We start from the raw sequence: 16,079 nt of genomic DNA, 5'->3' as shown, positions 1-16,079 counted from the left end.
GAAACACAAGAATTTGCTTTGATAAAGGTGGGAAAAAACCCAAAGCAAAACAAAACCTTTTTTTTTTTTACCAAGGAAGAAATAATTAGAGTTAGGAGATGTGATCAGAATATTCACTGGCAGCACAAACATTTGGATTGCATTACCATTTTGTGTAGTTTATGATGTTATCAGCCTAATGCTGTGCCTGGCTGTAACCAAGCCATGCACTCACAGTTGCAGGGAACAGCCCATGTGCTGCTCAGCAGAGCTTTAAATATTCATCCACATCAGTGGACACTTCACTTACAAGCCATTTCTTTAAACATACCAGGAGCACTGTGATGTGCCTGTGAACAGAATGGTGGAGGCTAGGGGAAAAGGTGAGGAAGTAATAATAGCACAGCAGACACTGCTTTCAGTGCAAACACGTCTTTCAGGAGAGACAATTTAAGTGTTCAAAAGGGAGCAGCATCCACCAGTTTGGTGCCAAAGGCCATAAGGGCTAATAAAAGATCAGTTTTAAACATATTTTTCCACATTTTGGTCAATGAAGAATACATTACATAAAGACAAGAAAGTTTGTTTTCCTATTTCAGTGTATGTATAGTGACCTACATCTATACCACAGCGCACTAAAATAAAAGCTTTTAAAACTTTTAAACATTCATTTGAATATATTCTTAGATATTCTTAGTTTCTTAATGTGAAAAGCTGTGGCTCTGCCAAGCTGAAAATGTCCAGCCTCCTGCTATCCACACTCATGCTAAGCAAATACATAAATAGGTCTTAGCTAAGGGCAGATTCTGCCTCACTTACTCATATCAGAATAAATTAAGTTTCTCACAAATTAAGCTGTAACTCACATCAAATAAAACCTTAGTCTGTAAGGAGCTATTTTTAAGTGTGAATAAGGGCAGTAATTTTAGCCCTCTAGTTCATCATACTTGTGGTCCTGTCTCCACATTCCTTTTCTACTCTGCAGAACACCCGGAGATAGCGGTGCCCATGCACCAGGGCTGGAGCTGCTTCACCCTGTCTGTACAGACCTGGCACAGGTTACAATACAAATAACAACAACAACGTGGTGTGGGTTAGGAAATTGTTTATTTCCTAACACCTGGAAGGAGATTAGGAAAGTTATGTGACTCCCATTAAAGTGCATGCTGCAAGAGCAGGCACTGATTTACAGCTTGTCAGCTGAAAACTCCTGCCCCAAATGGACATTTCCAGCAGAACATCCAACGTGTACCTCAACCTGAGCCATCCTTGCCCATGTGCAGTGTGCATTTTCCATGTCTACAAGCTCCAAATGAGCTACAGAGCATATACACACAGGGCAGCGTGCCTTTAGACTTCTAACAGAGCAAAGGCTTCTTTACACACATTTTCAAATCTATCCAAACCACCTGGAGTTCTGGGATTCTTGGTTTGTAACAAAAGGCACTTCTGGATTCCTAGGATGAAACTGTGTTTTAATTTAACATAAAATGTTTCAAGGTTCACGTGTCTGGCTTCCTTCAGCAGAAAAGACAGTTGGGTGATCCCTGGATCTCGCATGAGTCAGGTACCTGTAAGTAGCTGTTATGATCAAATACACAGCAGTTCTACAAAGAACCCGGGGTGTCCAACACATTGAGGGGCTTGAAACAGGTCCAAGGCATATAATAAGCATGTTGATGGCAGCACTAATGGGGAGATTAAGGAAAGGACTTGTGCTATTTATCACTAACTTTCATCTTAGCATCACCTGTACACACCCAAGCTAAATCACCTCATTGCGTGGACTTTACACTGACGCCTCCTGGTAACAGGAAAATGTTGTTCAGAGTTTTTGGGTCTTATCAGGGTAGATGTTCTAATTACTGTGTACTTTTTCAGACATCAACAGTTTGTGAGCTGTAAAGAAATGACCTAGACCCTAATGCAAGGCCAAAACACAAAGCCAAAGCAGAAAAATAACATTGAGAACAAATCAAATTACTTCCAAGTTACAGACACTTGTGTCTAGGCAAACATTCACCTTATGCAAATGCTTCCCAGTTCAGATTAAGTTTTGTTCCTATCATCTGTCATGGGAAGCAACAGTGATGCATCTGTCACATGATTTTAATTTGTTGGTTAATAAAATATAAGGTTATTTATTTCAGTACAAGTACTTCTGAGCTATGCCAAGAGAGCAACTCCCAAAGGCAGCTGGAGGTACTCCTTGTCACTCACATCAAAACTGCTGGGCAGCTACTGGCTGTTGGGAAGAGGGAAGGAAAAATAGGATGCAAGGACATATTCTAACCAGTTTTGGGGCTGGAAAAGTTAAAAAAAAATAAAATAATGAGTCCAAATGGAAAAAAAGCTGAAGGAGGAGAGAAAAGTAGGAGGTGTGCAAGCAGAGGGCAAGGAGCCACATCTCCTCTTGCATCACCCAGCACCAGCTGTGACCTGCACCCACACGTCGCCCGCAAACTGAGGCCTGGGCATCCCTGTCATAACACCAGAGACAAGACAAGAAAGTTTCCAATCACATTTGTTCCCAGTTCAGAAAGACAATGGGCAGCACATGGAGAAATACTTAACCCCTGCCGACTATCAAATTTCACTTTAGAAAGTAAGTTACCAGCTATGCTTAAGCAGAGGCTTTCCAATCTGTCAGCATCCCAGAAGGAGGATGCCTTCTTTCTGCCACGCTCCTCCTCAGGGTGATTTATTCAGCCTGTGATTTGTGTGGCTGAGAGCTGGAAGTGGCAACCAGCAGCCCAAGGTGCAGAGACAGGCCAGCTGCAGCACAGCTGCTTCTAACACAGGCATGTGACAGATTCCTACTGTGGACAACATTTCTAATTACTTTAAAAGCACTGCAAGCTGCCAAACCACAGCTGAAAAGGCTGCCTCAGTCTTCCTTAATTCAGATGGAAGACCAGAACATCGAGATCTAGAAGGAAATAACCCTCCCAGCCAACCAAAACCCCCATGAGTTGGGAGCAGAGCACAGCCAAGACAGAGCTGGAGGAAATGAAACAAGGCAACTTCTTCATCCTGTTTTCTCAAGTAAGTTAATTTTGAGCAACTTGACTCCATACATGTTTTAAAACAATAATTTCCATTTTTTAATTAAGATCATGATTGTAAGTTGAAATTGCTTCCAGTAACATAAAACTGTTCTATAAATGCTCAGCATCCACCCCAACATCTTGTGCCTCGTCAGGAAAACTGCTGGCACACACAACACCTTGAGCCAGTGGCATAAGAACAAATGGGTTGATGTTGTGTTTTGATGTTGTCTGTGTGACAAATTTAGAATCTGCTGTTCCACATCACTTAAGGAATACAATCCTAATGAGTCATCTGAAATGCTCTACATGAGGCAGAATGAGGATAAAAATTCCAGTACCTCTTCTGTATAGGTAAGCAGTATAAGCAAGGTGAATCCTCAAAATGAAAACACAGGCTCAAGAACTGATGTTGATACTGCTAGGAACAACAATTTACCTCTAATGACATAAACCAGATTCAAATAAAATTAAAAAAAAAAAACAACCCACAAGCAAAAAGCAAAACAACAGGTAAATTAAGACTGTCCACAGCTCTTATTAAAATTAGGATGGAACTTCCAACTTACTGTTATTTTAAAAGAGCAGAACAAATCAAAGCATACCCAATACTTCTGACCTGTGAAAGCACTGTTGTGGGACAGTTAAGATTTATAAGAAGCACATTGAAAAAAAAATCCATGTGTCTGAAAACTTGGTTTTCTTACATTTTACAGTTGAAAGTTTATAGGAGGTGAATAATCACTTTTAAATACTCAATTAGACAAGACAACAAACAAAATGAAAATTCAAATTAAAAACTTGGCCACTGGCCACCACCGACACCACTTGCTTTCCTGAGTCAGACATAATTTTGTAGGAATATTTTCATCTTTGAAATCTCTGCCTTATCTGTAAACTACTAAGAAAAGACAACTGATGTGTTTTTACAATGGTCACATAAGTTATACAGAGAACAAGAGCACAACTCCTGGAAAGCTTTAATCCTTGGAGTGCTGGTATATTGGAACCTAAACAAATAAAGAAAACACCTGTCTGCAAAGACTGTGCCTACGAGAATGCTCCAGACCACATTCACCACAAGCAGGTTGTTGATATTTACAGTGAACAGCCATCCAAAAATCTGGGAAACAAAAGAGAGATGCTTTGGGTTTGATGCTTTGCAACACAAAACTTTTACCTGCTCTCACGTCACCACGGTGCAAACACAGTTCGCTGACCTACTTACACTGCAGGGTGTCAGGAACCAGACAAGAGGGAGACACTTGTCTTTTGGAAAGGAGCTGTCTTCCCAAATTAATGATTTTGCTCCAGATTAACCATTAAGGGCTGGTCTACACAAGCTCTGCCAGTATTGCCACACTAGCAAACTTTAATATCCAAGTAGCAAAGCTGTCCTTCGAAACTGAAGGGCAATAAAATTGGGGTTTGATGATTTATCCTTTACCTGCGCCAGTGTTTTGACCTTCTCCAGAGAGCATCAGCATTTTAAAATGAAGTTGGACCTCCAACAAATTGTTCCAGCAAAGACATGCACCAAACCTAAAACATGCTCACAAGGATGACTCAGTCCCAAAAATGACAAGTGAGTACTTGGAGATTTTGCATCACTAAGGAGAAAACAAAAAATCTGCTTTTGATGCAAACATAAGGTCAACTTAGTCTCCTGGTCTGGGATTCCTTATGTAGGTTTCAGTCTTTCAAGTACAAACTTTCCATGGTAAATCTAATTAAGTCCTAGTTAGGACTGACCATTTTAATGGTGAAGTTTTTCATTTCTCTGCCTTTATCCCTGCAATGTTTTCTCCCATAAAGGCTGGTCTTTCTACGTGCAAAAAAACTCCTTAATAATCACATTATTAAACAGGTCAGACATAAAAACATGATGCAGCAGTTCACTCCACCCACCGCCATCCTCCAAAAAGATATTTTACAACCAAATCAGAAGGTTTCCTTTGAGGTCGCACCCTGGCCTTTAGCACCACACATAAAAGTCAGTCTTCACCACACCCTGCAAAGGGTGCCAGCTCTCAGAAGATTTTGGCTATGCCTCTCCTATGTCTCTCCTATGCCTCTCTCCTTAAGATTATCTCCAACTTCAGATCTCAAGGCAAACGAGTCCATTTAACAGCTCAGCACAAAAACTTGCAGAAGTTGCTTTGTTTGCTTTAAGAGAAACAAAAACTATGGCATATAACTTAATTTTTTCAATTATTTAAAAGTTTAAGTCAGGCAAAAATGTGGCTTCCTCCCTTTCCATAAGAAAAGGAACAAGGCAATTCCTTCAACAGCAGCACAGGGGACATGTACAGGGCTCAAGGGCTTTGCTCAATGAAGAGCTTGTTTACCATGAAAATCTGAAATTACCCTGATTACACTGAGCTCATCCAGAGCTAGATTGTAATCTAAATTGGAAATCTACCCTCAACCAGAGTGTCTTGCCTAAACATGTGAGTTAGCCCTAAGTAGACAGAACACACACTCAACAAACTGTGCCCAAGGACGGACCCTGGCAGTTCTCAGCAGCACCAAGGACCTGATGTTTCATTTCACTTTGAGTTTCTTTAGCCAGCACAGAAAACAACCAAGCAACTGCACCAGCTGAGCTCGCAAACGAGTCAAACACAAGCAATGCAGATCAGCTGCTGGGCCCTGTGGTTCTGCACCCTGTGCATGGCACCAAGCACAGCTCAGGCTCATCTGTGATGTGGTGGAGCACGCCTGGTTCAGCAGTCGCTGCTCATCTGTGACAGAAACACCTGCTGGGTTTAGAGAGGTGGTTTGGGTTTGGTTTTCTTCTGCTCCACTTGACACTCAAGTCCACTCACTGAACTGATGATTCCCAGCAGTGTCACATTTTTTAGGCAGCAGTTTGGAATCAGGACTTCCTCAGAAAAACAACGGAAGACATTTTTGAAATAGAGTTTTAAGCCAAGAAATGAAGAGTGTCTTAGGTGAAATATATCTTCTTTCAGATTAACTCCACTTTTAAACTTGTTAAAAATGCTTTTAGGAGAAACAGGTACAGTGTTATACAGTACTCATGCTGCTAAATTTGCTGTTAAATATATTTAAGAAATGCAATGCTGTGCAGCATTTGTCTAATAACTCAAATATTCCTGTATTATTATTTAATTAATTTAATTTTATTTCATTTTATTCCTGTAAATATTATTATTTAACAAACACCAATAGCTCTGCTGGGAAAACTTGGATTAACCAGGTTTTTTTACCTCACTTATCCTTACAGCACATGGGAGCAATAAGCAACAGAGTTGCAGAAAGATTTTCATAATTGATGGTAAGTATGAAGTCAAATGGATAAAATTATAAGTGCATGAGTAGTGTTGTGGAACAGCTGGAAGATGTTTGGAATCCAACTGAGGGAAGCACTGGAATTCTGGATATGCCCAGAGCTGGAGAACACAGATCTGCAAGACTTTCACAGAAAGCAATGCCACAGCCAAGATGAAAAAGGAACATGGATTTCATCAGCACAGGAGCCTCCAAGACAGAGCACTCCCCATGCCCATAAACAAGAGCTGCACCAGGCAGCCCACACTGTCCAGGGGATGTAAACCAACATGCCTGGGGACATAAACCAGCCACCAACCACATGGCATTAAAGACATACTTCCTTGATAGGGACAAGGACGTTCAGGGCTGTGCATAAGCAGTGATTTATTTTGGTTTTTGGACATATTAAGCCATGACAAACATAAAATATGAAAGGCAAAGACAGGAGTGGAGACTGCCCTGTGCATGGGTAGCACTACATTGGTACTCAGTACCAGCATAGAGAGAAACTTCTGTACAATATTCAGAGTAAAAGTCTGAACAGAGTGAGGAAACAAATCCTTTCAAACCATTCATTATTGTTCATATTTGTCAGTCTGCACCAGAAATGAGTTCCTTTAGTAACTACAGATGAGACCAACACAAATAAAACAGGTTCAAAGGATTAAAAAAGAACACCACCAAAAAAACCAAAACAGAAGTGAAGCATTTCTGACTCATCAGCTCCAGACACATCAGCTCTTTTCCAGCCACAAAATACATTGTAAGTCAAGGGAAAAAAAAAAGAAGAATAAAAAAAGGTTCTTTTAATAATAAAAGTTTTGCCAAACAAGGCAATTAATACAAGTGTAAAGGCAACCTACAGAGTATAAATTACCCAGACATCCCAAGCAGCCCATGCTGCCACACCTTCCATCCCAGCTCGCCTCTTACATCAGGCACGCAGATGAGCTGCGCGTCTCCAGGTACAAAGAAAGGACAAGAAATTTCATCTCTAGTTCTCCTGGGTAAACAAGATGCTCTGATTCCCAGTTCTCCCTCTGCCTGACGTGTAGCAGCAACCCAACTGTATTTTTTTTACTATTTTGGGCTGGGTAAGAGCCTTATGGCTTCTTCCCTTCAGGCGATCTCTAGGGGCTTGTTGGAGCAGGAATATAATTAACAACTCCCATTCAAGCCTGGTATAGTGACTTCTAAATCCCTTTTTAAACCATAAACTTTTAACATACCTTTATCACTGTTGCCCCTCAACTGCTTATCCAAATATAACATGCATGTAGGCACTTCTGAGTTGTGCCAGGCACAGAGTTTCTGGCCAAGGCAACTATTTTGATTTATTGCCTCTCAAAGTCACAGAGACTTTACAACTCAGCTACCACTAAAACATAATAGGTAGCATTTCAATTTAATTTTTTTAAAATCAAAACCAAAACAAAACTATGTCAAACAAACAAACAAACAAAAGTCAGGAAGCAAATTCTGGCCTGATCTGTTCCTAACTTCCTACTGCCAGGACAGCCTCCAAAGCTCCCAGGAGACTGCCAGAAACAAACTTCTCAAAAGAAACCTTGAAGACAACAATGGCTTTAGAGCCCTCTTTGACAGTGCAGTTACCACAACACCGCCCTGCACACCCAGTGAAGTGGGAACAAGCCCTGGCACAATTACAGCATGATTTGGCTAAAGCAGAACTTGGGAGCACGGCGTTCTGACAACCAAACAGCTCCCAGCTCCAGCTGCCATTTGTGTTCCTGACTTCAATATTCATCCCAAAGTGAAGTTTTAAAACACTATAAAAGATCTCTATAAATGTCAGTAAAGACCAAACAGGTACCAGGAAATAAGCAGCAGAAGCTTCTGGCATGTGTTGGCTCCTATTTGACCTTGCTCTACAATATTCATTGTCCAACAGGTGTAACAAGAAGTGCCCAGTGGCACCTCCAGGGTGCAGGAGGGACATCCCAGCCCATTTCCCACACCAGCACTCACAGATGCTCCCAGACACACTCACACAGGGATGGAGTCTCAGCAGGCTCTGCTTGTGACAACTGCAAATGCTCCAAGTGCCAGCACACAGAGGAAAGGCCAGGAGGTCAGTGATGGGGGGCACATCTCCCCACATCTCCATGGAAATCTATTCCAGCATTGCCCGTGTCTGTGCAGGGTCTTGCAAGGTCTGCAGTGCTTTAGGGATGTCATAAGGTCAAACAGGACAAGTGAGAGGATGCAAAGACTGTCAGGTTATTTCTGACCAAAACCCATTTACAAGCAGTACAGCTATTTATAAGTACGTAAAAATGTGAACTTAACCTTACATTTACATTCTTGTTTAGTTATATTATGCTCCTCTGAAAAAAGATTTAAATATGATTACTGGTCCATTACTGAGTTTGAAAAGCCTTGGGGAACAGTATAGAACACATACAGCCATCTGTAATCCGCTCACGCAGATGCGTGAAAATCAAAGACAAAACTTGCTGAGGTAACAAAAATGTCTTAATTCAATTTGTAATGCAGCAGCGCAATCCCTGCGTAACAACATTAAATTTGTCTAAGAATATGGGCTTAAATATCCTCTTTGTTGAGGTAGTTCCCACGTGCTCCCTGTGATCCAGGCAAGCAGACAGTAGGTGAGCAAAATATAAAGAGCTGCAAGTTTCAGCTGGCCAGGAACGACTCATGCCAGACAGTGACAGATCTGTTGGGATGGGAACATCTGCTGCTACTGCTGAGGATACCAGGAATGCTTGGACCAAATCTATCCTATAAAAGGTTGGTGGATCTATGCCACAGCTCAGGCCAAACTGACTAGTGCAAGCATGGTTTGCTCAGGGAAAAGCCCTCTCACGCCACTGTAATTTACACCAAGCTCTCAAATGAAATAAATTAAACCAGGGCAATGGATCCACACTAAGGCAATTGCCAGGACAAAGAGTGCTACCAAAAAAAGGGCAGGTTTTCTGGCTGATTTGTTACAGAAGAGAAAACCAAGAGCTAACCTAGCTTGAATATAACCGCTCTGGGATGCACAGCAGCATCACCTTGAGCCAAACCACACTTTGTCCTGTGGCGGTTTCTTCCCGAGGAATCCTCCTTTTCTCAGGCTCAGGAACATACCACAAGATGTTAGAGATATGCAGGGAGACTTCTGTGCTTTGTAAATGGCAGGATTTGCTCCAGGGGCACACAGGGGGATTAGATAAACCTGTACACATAAAGGAATTTTGTAGGAATTCACACAACTGCCCCAGACCTCACTGGCCTGAGAGAGCTACAAACCACTTGGCATTAAGCAGTTGAGGCAAAACCTCAAGAACCTCAAGAATCAAACTACCACAAAAATTAAAATTCTTACTGGTCCCACAGACTGAAAATTTGAAAATGAAACAGGCCTTTTTTATTTTTCTGTACTTGCAGAAGCCACCCTATGGATCAGACAGTCAGGTGGGACCCATGACACCAATAACACTTCCAATGTGTTTCTGTGCCCCTTCATGCCTTTTTCTCTCTCCTCCCTGGAGCTGCTGTCTTTGAGCTGCACGGATAATCCAGTTGCCAAATAACTAGTGGGAAAACACATCACTATAATTTACAAGTGTCCTACTCATTCCCAGTCAGCCAAACAGCTTCCATGCAAAACTGAGAAACAGGTAACGCTCCTCTCTCCGTGGCTGCACAAATCCTTCAGCACACACAGACTGCTCACACCCAACCACCCCCTCACAAAGTCCATGCCTACTTATTTTCCTATTCACACCCTAAACTAGGCATTCATGCAAACCCTACAGTTTCTGAACTCGCCCACCAACTTGCCCACAGCCACAGCACATAATGAGACAGCCAGACACTGAAAACACCACATCAACTCATACTTCCACTGCTTCACTTCAAGGTTCATGTAAACGATTGTTTTTATTCCAAGTTTTACTTCTGAAAGTACTTAATGGATTTTTTTCTGAGCTTTATATTGGAATTTTTCAAATGAGAGCAATCTGAATCAATGGGCATTTGGAGACTGTAACAGCCCGTGGTAGCAAAGCTTTGGAATCAGCTACCCTTAAATACAGGAGCAGGAAATTCTTGTGTCTCCTGCAATAACTGTTTCTATAGAGGCCTAAACTGATTTTCTTTGAAAAAACCAACACTCACAATAAATAGGAGTTGCACAGACTAGGTATAAGGTGGAGATTAATTTCAACTCCAAAAAAAGCCACTGTGTTCCCTTGGCTGGAAACAGTGCCCCAACATTGGCAACCTACCTGACCAATCCTACCCAATGTGAAGACCAGCTGGAAAAAGAGAGAGATCCTGGAGTGACAAAAGGAAGAGAGACAGGCAGCAAGCAAAAATTAGGCTCTGCAAAGGTAGGTAACACAAATGTGTTTCCTAATGTGCCATACAAGAACTAGGTACACGTATTTTTTGTTCTTTACATCTTGAAAGGAGAAGACATGAGTAAGCTTAAAAAAAACCAAAACCCAACAAACCTCATACTTAATCATATTTATATATTAACGCATGTAACCTACTTTCACACATAGTTAATGAGTTCCTTCATGAGATTTGAACCTGAACAATTCTGAGTTTAAAAAAACCACAACTCTAATGACTATAAGTTTTGTTGCTAATGTAGTTGTGTCTGGAGCTCTTATTCCTCACACACCATTAACCCATGTTTCCCTAGAACATTTTTCAGAGATCACCCAAATGCAAAACTTAAAGATGAAATTCTGTGAAAAGGCACTTCTCCATAGGATAATCTACAATATCTTTTAGTTAAGCATTTTTTGTTCACAGTAAAAAAATTGACATTTTCTGTAAACTCATACTGCTGTAGCAGTAGAACAGCAGTTTTTCCAAGGACACGACCTCTTACCACCTACAGCAACTCTTCTGAAACCTAATGTCAGGCATATGGTCATCTAAAATATGATGGCAAATGACCTAAAAAGCATTCAGGCATTTTGAATAGTATAAATCAATGGCTCATTTCTATTTCACATCTTTGATTTCTTTCACCACAATCTTCAAAACCTGCTTCTCAAGACAAGCAGTGATGAAAAATTATTAGCAGTACATAGGCTCCACTATGTCCTTTTTGCAAATTCTTGATGATCTTCCTTCTATGTGCATTTTATTTCATTTTCCCTCTCAGCTCTGCTAGCTCAGTCAATGCAGAGAACTGTTTACTTAAGTCTGTCCATGATCCCTGCTATTTAAAAGTTATTCACCAGCCTCATATTCTATTTATTTTTAGTTTATTTTTGTACTTGAGAATGTTGAAGTTGTACTACAATGGTCACCCAAAATAATGTCTTGCCTAAAAGCAGATTATATGACACTGCAGAAGGTTGCATTTTTTCAGACTGTAGCATAAAGAATTCCCATCCTCACCTAGCAAAACAAGGCAAATTTTATGACAACTTCACAGGAAGCAGCAGCTGGAAAAAATGTCCAAACAGTACAAAAAGTCTGCTACAGATTTATGCTAATCCTGTGTTTAAATGGTATTGAAGGTCTGCTCCTACTTTACACATGAAGACAAAACAAATGCCTTTATTTCCTGCAAATGAGTGGACTTAAAAACCCTTTGAAATTAACCACTTGTATGTTTTGTTTACCCACTCTGACATGCAGACATGTACCATAACATCTCGTGGAGGTCTTTTCACCTGCTGTCACTGGACTTGTCAGCACTGAGTGTGGTGGGGTTCAGACTGGTGTCAGCAGGACTTTCCATGACCTGGGTTTCCCTGCACACACAGCCCAGGAGCAGCTGTTTGCCAGGCTGAAACCATGACTGTGCTAATGCAGCTCATCCTCCCCAGCACCCGCTGTCAGTGGCACAGTTCTGGCTGCACATGCTGGTGACACCCCTGCCAAGAGCTGCCAGCGATCCTGGCACGGCCAGGCTTTGTCCCTCTGGCAATTTCCGAGTGATGTTCTTAGATGCTGTGGGGGCACAAGTGATGGGGAGACAAACCTGTATTTTTATTTTTTCATTTAGAAGCCGGTGTACTTCAGAACCCATGACCACCACCTGGAGCCCTGTCTTGCTAAAAGACATTAAGGAGGAAAAAAATGATGCTGAAGTGCTGACTCGGTGCGGCCGAGGGACACACAGAGCCCAGCACCTCACAATGCCCTGGGATGCTGCCCCTCGGCCCGACACCTCCCTCCCCATCCTCACACTTCACTCTTTAGGGGTTACTTCTTCACACCGGGCACCTGGCAGCAATGAAGTTGTTCGGGGGCTTTTTCCCCTGGTGGGTGACACAGCTCCTCAGAGCTGGAAAAGCAGCGGTGTGATGCCGAGAACAGGACGGCTCCTGCGGAGGAGCCCGGCGGCACCGGCCGGAGGCAGGGAAGGAGGGAAGGAGGCGGCCCAGCAGCTGCTCCCACAGAACCACAGAATAGCTGGTGCTGGAAGGGAGCTCTGGAGATCACCCAGCCTAGCTCTGCCAAGGCAGGCGCAGGACAGGAGCTCCTACCTGGAGCAGGCGACACAGGAACGCGTCCAGCTGGGGTTTCAATGTCCCCGGAGAGGGAGACTCCACACCCTCGCGGAGCGCTCGGGCCAACTCCGGGCCGAGGCGCAGCCGGGGTCCGCAGAGCCCCCCGCCGGCCATCCCCGACTCCTTCGTCCTCACACGCGGCGGATCCCGCTCCTTACATAACCCGGCCCCGCTCCCCGCAGCGCGGCCCCTGCGAGCGGCCGCCCGGGGGCTGCGGGCCCGGCCGTACCTGATGTAGGGGCTGGCGGCCGCCAGGATGTTCTTCTGCACCGGGATCTCCTCGCCCTCCAGCACCAGGTGCGCGTCGCAGAACCGCGTCTCCTCCCGGAACGAGCTGAGCGCCCGCAGCAGCCGCGCCGGGTGCTGCGGGTCCGACACGGCGCTCGGGCCCGACATGGTGCTGCTGCCGCCGCCGAGCCGGGCCGGGCCGGGCCGGCTCAGTCCCTGCCCTCACACCATGGCTGAGCGCCCGCCCGCCGCTGACATCATCTCCCGGCATCATCTCCCCGCGCCGCCCCGCGGGGGCGGCCCGGCCCGGTGGCCTCGGGCGCCGCGGCCCCTCCGCGGGCGGGGCGGGCACGGCCCGCGGAAATCTCGGCTTTGTCTCCTCACGGCTTTGGAATGCCACTAAAGGAGGTCCAGAGAAGGGAACGGAGCTGGGGAAAGGGCTGGAGGCAGCTGAGGGGTGGCTCAGCCTGGAGAAAAGGAGGCTCAGCGGGACTTCCTGGCTCCCCACAAGTCCCTGGCAGGAGGAGGGAGCCGCGGGGGGATCAGAGTCTTGTCCAGGCAACGAGAGACGGGACAAGAGGAAATAGCCCTAAGCTGCGCCAGGGGAGGTTTAGGTTGGATATTCGGAGAAACTGCTTCGCAGAAAGGGTGATCCGACATCGGAACAGGCTGCCCAGGGAGGTGGTGAAATCGCCATCCATGGAGATGTCTCAGGAAAAGCCTGGAAGTGGCACTCCATGGTCTGGGTGACACGGTGGTGTTTGGTCATAGGTTGGACTCGATGATCTCCGAGGTCTTTTCCAATCTAATTGAGTCTGTGATCCCATAAAACTGGCCTTTTATTTATTCATTTGTTCCCTAATATGAGCTGGAGGTGAATGTTACAGTTGTAGGCACAAGGAAAAGTAAGAGAATGAGAATTCAATAGAGCAAGACTCATTGTGGCAGTGTCCCTTTCCTCAGCTGCCCACTGGAAATGTGGCCCTTTCCAGCAAAAAAAAAGATCTTCTTTAGGACGGTTCACATGGTAAATTTTAGGCCGTTTATTATCGTACTTAATTGCACATTAAGAGATTACTCGATTCCATCTGCTTTCTTAACAGCATCCAACATTAAAGTAGTGAAACTATTTGCACTGAGTGAAAGTGTTTCACAAACTGTGATCTGCTCTAAAACAGACACCCAGCTGGTGCTGCTGGGAGGGACCAGCACAGCAGCTCACTGTGCTGACAGGCACTGGGATCTCCCAACCTCTGGAACACCCAAATGGATGTCATGCTGCCCATCCCTTCACTGGGAAAATAATATTTTCAGAGGGTCTGATCTAGTAAAGCTGTGGTGGGTCACATGCTTTTATTCCTTCTATTACTTGCATTTCAGTGAAATGTAACAAAATTCTATCATTCATTCGGTTTGATGGTGTCTCCAAATCATTTTACCACTTGGAAAATGAAGCGGCATATCTGGAAACGACCCTGTAGGAAATTAATGCCTCCACAAAGGCAGCCTTGTTCTTTCCAAGCTGGACACAATGCTGGTTTGTTGTACAGATGGAGACTGCAGCTGGGACATCCTCACACATCGCCCAGCAGTCCAAACCCTGCACCCAGGGCCTGGGTGACGAGTGTGCTCAGCCCTGTTGGAGCCAGGTTTTACACCTGAACCCTTGCTGAAGTGCTCCCTGACTGGAGGGGGTCACAGGGAGGAGCACCATGCTGCAGCTGTGTTGTGCAGATCTGAGCAGGAGTTTTAGGAGCAGAGGATGTAGGACAGAAGGCCAAACCCACAGCAATGTGCATGAAACTCCAGTGGCTCTGCAACACTTGTTGTTGTACATACCCATTTACAAATATTAGAAGGCCACTTTTTTCTTGCTTGGGTGTAATTATGCAGGATGTCAGGTGTAGGTTGAGGATCCAGAGGACACATTCTCAGCTCTCTTTGAGGGTAATGAAGGCAAAGAGCACACTGCTCCTTGGCTGCAGGGGAAAGATGTATTTTGCTTGTCATTAATACTCAGGTAATTGCAGACCCAAGGGAGCAGTGGTTTAAATTATTGCAAAAGCTGTCATTGAGTGGCCTGGTTATTTGAAAAGAAAGACACTGGTGTGTTCCCCTGCCACCTGCACAGATTGGTACAGAGGAAAACATTGTTGCATTTCTGGTTTTTAACCCGACCTCATAAACACTGGTTCTGCTTCCTCCTGCTGCCTATGTGGGGCAATGGGAAAGGTGTAACAGATAATATCCAGTTCCAGAGAACAAATTCATTGTTATACCTTGTTATTTGTTCCATTTAATGAAAGTGCTAACAAAAAAAAACCTCCACCAAACCAAAACAACAACAAACCAAACCACTCTATCAAGGTCCATTTGTAGCATCTCTGAGGTAATTAATTATATGTATGCATACCCGTGGCCTGGTTTTCTCACTCAACTATGTATTTTTCTTTTAATGGAGATACTTATCTTTACTATTTTTTATTTGCAGTCACTCCATCTGGATTTGTGTTAAGCCATTATTATAATCATTCCATGAATTTTGTTGGGGTAATTTATGACTTAAATAGGTGCAAAAGAAGAATCAAACCTTTCTGGCCCTTGAGATTTCATTCACAGAGAAGGGTGGCAGAAGCAAACCAAATGACACTCATTACCACGTGCCATGTTACCACATCAAAAAACCCCACGAGCCTTGCAGCCACTTGGCAAAACATATCTGCATTTCCCCTTGCTTCTGTCAGCTGGAAATGATAGTGTGTTACCATATTCAGGGTAGGTGTTTCATCAGATTGGTATTGCAACCACTAAAAACATTCTTGGAACAAATTTTTGATTAGCTGCATGGTTTTATTCCTATTGTCTCTGCTGCAGGAGGATTCTGGGGTTAGCAAATGCAGATTTACATCACTGTTTTTCTCCTCAGGTTAACTACAAACTTAATGCTAATCAAAGCCTGTGTAGTACTGGCCAAGGGAATAGGGCACATCTCACTTAAAAAAATCATACCCAA

General features: G+C 43.9%; 1 protein-coding gene across 1 annotated transcript in view; it reads right to left on the bottom strand.

The window, feature by feature from the left end:
- Positions 1 to 13,340, bottom strand: part of GAN (gigaxonin) — a 32,099-nt gene extending 18,759 nt beyond the window's left edge. The window contains exon 1 of the mRNA XM_038147933.1: positions 13,068 to 13,340. Coding sequence (XP_038003861.1) covers positions 13,068 to 13,234 — 167 coding nt within the window. The 5' untranslated portion in view covers positions 13,235 to 13,340. The remainder of the gene's footprint in view (positions 1 to 13,067) is intronic.
- Positions 13,341 to 16,079: the final 2,739 nt, after the last annotated feature.

This window comes from Motacilla alba, chromosome 11 (assembly GCF_015832195.1).
Source record: "Motacilla alba alba isolate MOTALB_02 chromosome 11, Motacilla_alba_V1.0_pri, whole genome shotgun sequence".
Lineage (NCBI taxonomy): Eukaryota > Metazoa > Chordata > Aves > Passeriformes > Motacillidae > Motacilla > Motacilla alba.
Note: the sequence above shows the minus strand (reverse complement) of the source record. Positions and strands in the feature narration are given on the sequence as shown.